A 10,008-nucleotide genomic window follows, 5' to 3' on the forward strand; every position below is an offset into this window, starting at 1 on the left:
AGAAATAGTACACATGCTTTAGGTACTGGGGATTCATTTATTTGACTGTTCCTTCTTGAATTTCTCCAAACTTTTACAGATTTTCTTTTTGGATTTTGAACAACAGACTGACCTTTTCCCTGGAGAAATGGACCAGCCAGGAAGCCAGAATTTGTATGCTTCTGGCTCTGGATTAGCTGAGAGAGTTGTAGTTTTATTTAGTTGGAGAGAACTTTGAGTAGGGATGAAAACATCTTTTATCTATTTTCCTTTATTATTTTTTTTTTTCGACTCTGTAATAGTTGCATTCATTCTAGTTTCCCAGACAGTAAAATTGCTTGATAATTTTGTAGGCTTGATTATGACCCAAATACAATAAAGGTTAGGATACTAAGAATGGAAATGCTTTCTCCAGCTTTGGCTTACAAGGAAAGTAGAAAGAATTTATATGAGAATGATTTGCCGTGCTCATAGAGTCATTGGATTAATTCTCTTTAAAATTTAACATTTTTCTAGTGGTCATACTGAACTTAATATTTTTATTTTTATTGATATTTATTCCAGATCTTGTTCTGTGTTAGTCATTTCACCTATATCAACCCACAGAGAGACCACAATCACAGATAGTATTATATTGCCAAATTTTTAAAAAGTTGATTGTTTTTCCTCTCCCTTGAGTAAAAAAGTGATTAGCTTCTCTTACCACTGAACTAGATCTTATAGGGGAAATAAACATGATAATGAGCTATTTCTGTTAAAGAGATAAGACATGAATATAAATAATCAAATGATAGTGAGGACAGTGAACTTGGGTACTAATTGTAATAGAGTCAGTGGAATTGTCAGGTCTCAAATCCTTATTTATTATTAAATAGGATTTATATTGATTATAAATCATTAAATTTATTAGATTATAAATTGATTATAAGACAAGATAGGAGAACAAATATCCAAAAGATTGTACAGAGGTTTTGAATCTGAGTGACTGGTAAACTGGTGGTGCCATCAGAAGAGTGGGATCAAGTTTTAATGAAATACAATGAGCTCAGGTTTGAATTTTCTGAGGCTGAGAACCCTTTGGCTGCCCATTCAGAGAGATCTTATGGGCAATGGGCCTCTATACTGATTTACTCTAGCTACTTAGTATGTGAAAGGATGTGCGTACAAGCTTAATATAGAAACTAATACCATTTCAATTTAATTTCAGATTTCATCACCTTGATATAATAATAAGAGAGTGTATGTACTTTATTTCCATGTGTAGGTGACTTGGAAGCACCTTCTAACCTAGTTATTTCTGAGAGAACCCATCGTTCTTTTAGAGTGAGCTGGACACCTCCTGCTGACAGCGTGGATAGATATAAGGTGGAATACTACCCAGTTTCTGGAGGGAAACGCCAAGAAGTGAGTAGACAACACCTACAATCTGCCCCTTCCTGATGTTGAGATTGGGCCCTCCTCATTCAGACTCTGAGAAAAATGTTGGGTGAAGAGCAAAAGAGATGTAGAATGGTGCAGAACTAAGTCAACAATGGTGCTTCCTATTTTTTGCTAGTCAAGCACTGCCATTTGGGCTTAATTAAAGAGAAAGCGCTTTGCTTAAATTCTTATGGCTTCTAAGAATTGAAGCATACAATAAGATTTTTAATTAAAAGTTAATTAGAGGATGCTTGATTTGTTTGTGAGTTTATACTGGAATCATAGAGATTGAAGGAAACATTAAACATGATCTAGTTTTACCCACTCATTTTATTAATAAGAAAATAACATATGGGAAAATAAATGGTATGGATTGTCTAAAATATTGTAATCTGGTAGTTTCCAAAAACAAAAGACAATGGCCTCATTGAAATATGATTTCTAAGCTCACTGTAGTTAATTACTTTGTAATTATAGTAGAAAAGGGAGAAGCAATTATAACATAAGTTGTTATTATTTTTAAAATTTCCCCTCTAGTTTTATGTGAGCCGACTGGAAAGTAGCACAGTACTGAAAGATCTGAAGCCTGAAACTGAGTATGTTGTGAATGTGTATTCCGTGGTTGAAGATGAATATAGTGAGCCTCTGAAGGGCACAGAAAAAACCTGTAAGTCAGATTAAAAAAGTAAATCTTCTTTTTGTTTTGTTTTTTTAAGATAAAGAGGTAATAGCCCATGTGGGATTTTGTCAGTCTTCCAAATCATTTCTTTATTCAACATCCATTCAATAGATATTTACCAAGTGCCTTCTTCATGCAGGTGCTCAATAAATACTCAGTGGTTTTCTGCTCTCATTGGCTGCTCCTGCCACCTTGGGACCCCACTGGTGGAATGGGTAATCATAGTCACAGATAACTTAGAGAGAAAACTACTTTGCATAGTTATTCACTTCTTAAGGAAAGATACCATGCAGAGAACGGGACTAACATTAGGAAGAATTGCTGTGCGGAGATGAACTATTTCAGTTGTGTTGATGGCCAGATCTTTCTCCTGGCAGTGATATCTCTCTATTTTCTTTTTGCCTTTTGGCCTCTAGCCTTTACCAGAGAAGTTCTAATGGCTTTGAGTTTGAATAGAGCTTTTAGGAGAGATGTTCCTTGTTCTTATTCCTGGTAGGATTTGTCAGGTCATATGAAAATACGCTCCTTTCCCATTTTCTTGGCTGGGCTCCAGCGGGGAAAGGAGGCCACTTAGAAAAGGCAAGAATTTACTCTACCTACTGCTCAGTTCCTTAGATCTTTAAGTCTTCTCTTATTTCCCTTCATGTTAGACCACAGGAGATGGGAGATAATGTGTTTTGTAATAGGCAAAATTAATCTGATAATTCCTTAAAACTTTAAACTCAATCTTTGGGCAAAAAATAGAAAGCTATATCTTTGGGCAAAAAATAGAAAGCTATGTTAAGTGAAGAGGAGACTGTAAACCTTTTACTCTGCCTCATGGGCTTGACTTCAAAAAGCCTGTAAATCCCCTAAATTCCGGTTATTAATGTATAGTACTCTCAGTTAAATGTTTTTTAAAGAAAGGTGAAATAAAATACTCTGTTGATTACTTAACTATGAAATTCTATGATTGAAGAATGAATAGTCAGCTTAGACTATGTTCCAGAAAAAGAGACTGAAATCTCAGGAAATTGGTGTTTATTTTGGCTTCCATATGGGCTTACTGGAATGCCATTTGAAATTTTAAATTTTTCTTCTCATAACATAGTTGTAACATGTAGTCCTGAGTATGGGGTAGCAAGAGCAATGAGATTGGTTTTTTTGGGGGGGCGTGGGGAGGAAAGGATTGTATTACTCTCATTGATTTTTCACAGCAGCCTATTCTCTATTTAGCACATACAAATATCGATAACTAAGTAAGAAACAATAATTAAAAAATGAATAGAATAACAAGAATTAGACTGATGTCTGCTTTTATATTCCAATAGTGCCTGTCCCTGTAGTCAGCCTCAATATTTATGACGTTGGCCCTACCACTATGCATGTGCAGTGGCAACCAGTTGGGGGGGCTACTGGTTACACTTTGTCATATGAACCCATCAATGCCACAGAACCGACAAAACCCAAAGAGGTGAGAGACATTTGTTTCTTTATTGTTGGGTCTTCCTAAGACTTTACAGATTTAGAGTACTCATTAGACTGTAATTATTATGAACATATTTATACCTTTAGACACAAAAAGAGAAAAATAGAAAATTAGATTTTTGGCCTTTGATAGAAAACATTGGCATGAAAAAAGAAATGGAGTTCAGAGAAATAAAAAATAAAAGTTGTATTATAATCTAGTGGTTACAAATGGGCTGTACTTGGTTATCCCCAGTAAGTGGAAATGTTTGATTTAAATGTCTTATTTCTCCTTGGAATGTCCATATGCAGATGCGTGTGGGGCCCACAGTGAATGAAGTGCAGCTGACTGACCTCTTTCCCAACACAGAGTATGCAGTGACAGTCCAGGCTGCCCTGCACGACCTCACTAGCGAACCTGTCACTGCTCGGGAAGTCACCTGTAAGACATTGCTAGTTTTCCTTCTTTCCTTATTGTTGTAAATATGTTCATTAGGATTTTTCTTTTACCCAGTGATGCTAACCATAATTTCATAATTGTGTATAAGTGTCAGGGTTATTATTTATGGCAATCAAATTTGAGAATTAAGGTGAATTCTAAACTTATGGCAGTATCTTAAATTGATACTGGGATTTACATTTTTTTCACATTTAGCATGGCTGATATTGAGACGTATCTTACAATCAATATTGTCTTAACAAATTGTTCTTGGCCAGATGTCAGTCAGGGCATAGAACATAAAATAATGGTACATCTTACAATTGATGTTGTTGTAAATCCATGAAATATGATATATAGCACTGGTGAGAAGGGAATGTTGGGTGAGTGTAGTTTTTGAGGACGATATTAAGTTTAAGATCGAGAATGTTCCGCGTTCTTATTGAAGTAGAAACTCGATGGCATGCATGAGTAAGTCTGTTTCAATTAAGTGAATTAAACAATATACTCAATCCAAAAATATATTGATCTATTACACTCCAGTCACTGTGCTAAGTGTTGGGAATGTACCAACGAATAATACAAAGCACGGTAGAGTGCATGGATTCCTTCATAGTTTTCACTTCAGCTGTGTGTGTCGATTAATCCCTTTTGTGTTCCCTGCTTGTTTCACTAGCATTTAGGTGCTTTTTCCTGAAAAGTGACCATGATCGCGCTTAGGACCTTTGTCTTATCTAGCTGGTAGTTCGGTTTCATGTTGTTGAGGAGGGCATACTGGGATAGATGACTTGGCTTAAATTTTGTGAGTTTCCGCTCACATTTCTAAGGAATAGATGACTTGGCTTAAATTTTGTGAGTTTCGACTTAAATTTTGTGAGTTTCCGCTCACATTTCTAAGGAAATGAAGTTAGAAGGAAACTTCAAGGGGGAAAGACAATTGAAACAGAAGCATGATAGGGCAGAAAAGAAAAAACTGCCCCACAGGGCAGAGCAGAATGAATTTGTGAACAACAAATAATCATCTTTTATATCTTAGACCCTGCCTGGAGCTGGTGGTTTTATGGAAATGGGTCAGTGGCAGATGGAAGGAGTGAGGAGCCAGCCAGGGATGGAGACATGTGTTCTGAGAGTACTGGGAGAGAAGACCCATAGTGGGATGAAAGACAAATGTGGTCATGGATTTGGATATGGGGTTGGACTGCAACAGTGTAGGTAGGGAGCACAGAGAGATGCAGAGAGATGAAAACATTGAAGGGATGAGGGTGGAGAGAGATTCAGGAAGAGAGATGTACAGAGTTGAAATGAGAGACCAAAGAAATTGGTCAAATGGGAAGCTAGAAAGAGCGAAATGTGTCTCATATAACCAAAGAAAACATCTTCATCAGTTATCCTCCCTATTCTTTTTATGGTAAAGTGTTGTTTGACTTGGTAAAAAGTTATCATTTTTATTTTCTTCTAACCATTTAGGCTTCCGTGGATTGTATTATAAGTTTATTGGATATTAATTTTTGCCCATCTTTATTCTTTACTCTTGTAACTGTTGGTTTTTCTATCACATTCTTAGCGGAACTTAACTGTTGATTTTGTTTTCTATCTTAACCAATTGAAATGTGTGGTAAGGAAACATGAGTGATACATTCATGGTTAATTATGATTTATTATTGCTGAGCGGCAAGTAAGAGCTTATCTAAACAGAGTAGAAAAAATTGACATATAAATGGGCACTAGAGTTGTCATAAAAATTTAAATTTATCCTATTTTTAACAAGCCTTCTTAAGAATAATTCAGCTCTACCTGGTGGAATCATAGTACTTTTATCACAGTAACCATTTTTTTTAGTTATTTTGCTATACACCTTTAAGTTTTCTCGAAACAACTTCTTGAAAACTTGTATGGACTCTTTAGAGCTTTGTGGTTGAGAATCACATCTGGACCTAATTTCTCATGCATCTCCAGTGCCTTTACCCAAACCTCGAGATCTGAAACTCAGAGATGTGACCCACAGCACCATGAATGTCCTCTGGGAACCTGCGCCTGGTAAAGTGCGTAAATATATTGTGCGCTATAAAACACCGGAAGAAGATGTCAAGGAGGTAGGTTGGGGATTAAAACAGATTTGGAATTATTTGTTTTCCTAGTACGTTTAACAAAGAACCTAAACAAGTATAGTCGAGAGCATGTTTTGAATATTATCACTTTATTAATACAATGTTGAAAACTTGTTATATTAATAAAGCACTCCTTAAGTATTGATAAAATATTGGATTGTCTTCTATTTAGTTTAGAAATGTTTTGCTGTATGATAGCAATCTCAAAAATCGTCCTTTAGATAGTTATAGAATTAAGTGGTGTTTCCTTTCCACAGATGCCTTATATGGTGCTCTGCATTTTATGAATTACTAAAAAATGTTAATAATATTTCTAAAAATAAAAGCTAGCAAGGGGATGTGGGAGAGTTTGTCAGATAATAGGACGATATGATAGTTGAAAAGGATGAGAGAAAGGATGAATATGTTGTTAGAGGAGTGTCCCTTTGACAGTGACCATTTTTGAGGTGATGTTGAGTGGAAAGCTATTTCCATGCCAATCCGAATCAAAGTGGGAGCAAATTGAGGGACTTCACCAGAGAATGAGTTTAAACTGTGTGTGCTTGGGAGATATTCATCTTAGAATCGCAGGGGCATTTTTGGAATATAGAAATAGTTTCTCTAAGCACCCAGTTACTGATGGTGCCAGTCATTTGGATTACATAAAAGCTAATTTTTATGTGAATGCATATTCATTTCATCCTGGGTTTCAATTTCAAAAGAGGTACAATGACCAGTGGGTCTCACAGGCTTCTTATGCATAGCAAATGAGATAATGCACAGAACGTTACTGAAAAAAAAAAAAAAATAAGGCAGTGGTATAAAGGGAAACGGGTGAAAAATGATTAGGTTGTTTGAATCCATTTATGTATGACTCTAGTACATAAATTATTTTCCACTTCAGAAATATATAAACTGTCTCCAGTTCTTGATCTCTTATGCAAGTTGGACAACATTGCTATTCTTTTGCTCTTGCACTGAGAGGTGTAGTAAACAACAGTCAGATGTCACAACCTAACACTTTGTAAAAAATAGTCCTCTGTTCTCTTATAGGTAGAAGTGGACAGATCAGAGACCAGCACCCCTCTCAAAGACCTTGTCTCACAAACTCTGTACACAGTTAGCGTTTCTGCCGTGTATGATGAGGGAGAGTCTCCGCCAGTGACTGCTCAAGAAACTACTCGTGAGTTGTGATCACACTTCATTGATAATTGGGAAACAACACTACATTCATGTGTAACTGAACTTACTGAGTCATTTTGTTTTTTAATGCTATTTTTGCCAATATTTAATAATGTTTGGATTGATAGATTGTTTTGCACTTATTTTCTTCTCTTTTACCTTTAGGTCCATTTCTTTTATAATAATTTCTATTCTACTATTATTCTATTGGTTACTGTCACCAATTCATCTTCTGGATATTTAACTGATGTGTGTGTTGGGAGAGGATTGGGGGAAGAAAGTACATTCTTGATGTATGTTGGACATTTTCTTTGGAAAAGCTGCATTAGTTATCAAATATTTTTTGACATTTTACTATATGTAAAAAGCTATCAGGGGTAATACAATATAAGCATTTTTGCCCTCAATAGTTCATGATTTGATTTCATTATGCAGTTAAGAAAATTAATTAACAATACATGGGGTCATGTAAGGAAGGTGAGGTATGCAGCACTCAGATTGTATGCTGTCAGATTTCAGAAGAGGGGGAGGCTTCCACAGGAGAAAGGTAGGCAGATACAGAGCAACCTGCCTTGCCCCTCCTTCCCTTCTCCATTCTGTTGCCTCTCCAAGGGACCTCAGTTGCTCCCCTTCCCATGGTACTTCCATAGCATTTAACTCAATTATTATTGCCTTTAAAAAAATCTTTTCTGCTTTCCCCTTGCTCTCTCCTAATGAAGGAAGAGACTTATTTATTTTGTTCAACTTTGTATCTCCAGTGCCTTGCACAGGGCTCAGCTCATAATTTCCTAATTCAAATAGTAGTTAAGAAATCGAAGTCTAGAGCCAGCAGTGTTCTGAAAAAATGTAATGGGAGCTGCATATGTAATTCTCAATTTTTTAGTAGCCACATTAAAAAAGGTAAAAAGGGACAGCTAAAATTAATTTTAATAATGTGTTTTTAACCCAGTATGTTCAAAATATTATTTCAACATATATGAGTATAATAATTATAAATGAGACATTTCACATTTTTTTCCATCAAAATTCTTTGAAATCTAATGTGTGTTAATTTTACACTTAGAGCATATCTCAAGCTGGACTAGCCACATTTCAGGTACATGTGGCTAGTGGCTCCCATAGTAGACAGGTCTAGAGAATTAATGACTTGCTTCACCTCATCTAATAAGCTAGTGGCGGGATCAGTGCTATAGCCTGGAACTTTTACTTCTTATCCAGTAACTCCCTCACCAGAAGCTCAAAAGCGTCTCCATTTTCAGCTGTCTGTACATGATCAGGGCATCTTGTCAAATGTCATAGCCTGCTCCTTAACATCAGCCAGTATCTACTCCTGCGATTTTCTTACCATGTGACATCTCTTAGTAATTTCAGTTGCCTTCTTGACATCAATTCTTACCTGGTAGTAAAGGTAGTGGTTAGAGATGAAAATTTATACATATGAGTAGACTGACAGCTTTACATAAATATAACATGTGTAGTAAAGAGAAAAAGTCAGGAAAAAATGGCTAGTGAAGCAGATAATTTAGTATACTAAATTAATACCTGCAATGTATGTTTTTAATCCTTAAGATTTTCTAATAACTTTTAGTTGTACCCAAGGTGCATCCTTAATAGATGATTGGATGACAATTGTGCTTGTGAAAGTGGTACTGCTCTCTTTATCTCAGTGTGCTTTTTCATTGTAATTATTAGAAACAAATTTTTGGTGGCTCTGGGTTTTCTGTAGTTGGCTTTGATTACCGGGAGATAGAGAAATAATTGACACTGGAAGCTCAGGACTGGTGGCAGACGTTCCAAACTGCTCATGCTACAAACTAACTAGAGTGCCTGGTTAATAAAGGGGCTTTTAAATTGGGACTTCAGCTGTCATCAGTGCTCCAGGGTTGACCCTCTCTCTGGATAGAGTCAGTACAGCCTGCTTCACATCGTGTCTAAGGTTAGTGACTACGGGAGAAGCTTATGCATGAGTTACTTGGTCATAACATTTCATGGACCATGAAGGTTCATGTACTCTCTGATGTTATATGCAAAAGTTTGTGCTTATGTGTTCTGCTGTGTGAAAAAGTCCATGGTTTTCATTAGATTTTCAAAAAGTTTGAGATGCAAAATGATTAGGAACCTCTGAGCTAGAAGAGTATTACTAAATGCTACCTTTGAAAAAAATCACCATTTTAATAGAATATAAAAAATCACCTATTATGGCCATGTTATGTTTCCAGTTTTCAGAGCTCTCTCTTATTTCAAGTGAACTGAATTGGTGAGATTTTTGGTTCTGAGAACGTTTTCAGCCAGTTTTTCTAAGTCCATTAAAATAAAAGAAGGCAGTTTTATTATATTAAATTTGTAGATCATATTAAAAAGTTTATTCCTACCTTTTCTCACGATAGGCACGGTGCCAGCCCCAACAAACCTAAAGATTACAGAAGTAACACCGGAGAGTTTCAGAGGAACTTGGGATCACGGAGCTTCAGATGTGTCTCTCTACAGAATAACCTGGGCACCTTTTGGAAGCTCAGATAAGATGGAGGTAGTGTTAACTCTCTCTTTTTTCCTTTTCAAAAAATGTTCCATTTAATTATAGGAATTCATATTTGAAATATGTATTTACCTCTGTTGCCAGAAAAGCATCTTTTTCTACTAGTGACATCTGAGCTCATACCATGGATCAAAGCAGGAGGAATATCTGATGGGATAATGTCAACAAACTGCCAATGAGTGTATGGTATATATGGTGACTTAATATTGCGTGGATTTGTTTTTCTTCCTCTTTCCCTCCC

The 10,008-nt window shown here is 36.1% G+C and overlaps 1 protein-coding gene across 4 annotated transcripts in view; it reads left to right on the top strand.

Annotated features, from left to right (window-relative positions):
* COL12A1 (collagen type XII alpha 1 chain) overlaps window positions 1–10,008 on the top strand; it is a 110,599-nt gene that overhangs the window by 48,756 nt on the left and 51,835 nt on the right. For all 4 annotated transcript variants that reach the window (XM_015600423.2, XM_006926377.3, XM_025042896.1 and 1 more), the window contains 7 exons: window positions 1,244–1,383; window positions 1,936–2,065; window positions 3,388–3,530; window positions 3,836–3,965; window positions 5,919–6,055; window positions 7,103–7,232; window positions 9,619–9,758. In XM_015600423.2, the coding sequence (XP_015455909.1) occupies window positions 1,244–1,383; window positions 1,936–2,065; window positions 3,388–3,530; window positions 3,836–3,965; window positions 5,919–6,055; window positions 7,103–7,232; window positions 9,619–9,758 (950 nt within the window). The remainder of the gene's footprint in view (window positions 1–1,243; window positions 1,384–1,935; window positions 2,066–3,387; window positions 3,531–3,835; window positions 3,966–5,918; window positions 6,056–7,102; window positions 7,233–9,618; window positions 9,759–10,008) is intronic.

The sequence above is a fragment of the Pteropus alecto genome, unplaced genomic scaffold, assembly GCF_000325575.1.
Source record: "Pteropus alecto unplaced genomic scaffold, ASM32557v1 scaffold7, whole genome shotgun sequence".
NCBI classification, from domain to species: Eukaryota; Metazoa; Chordata; class Mammalia; order Chiroptera; family Pteropodidae; genus Pteropus; species Pteropus alecto.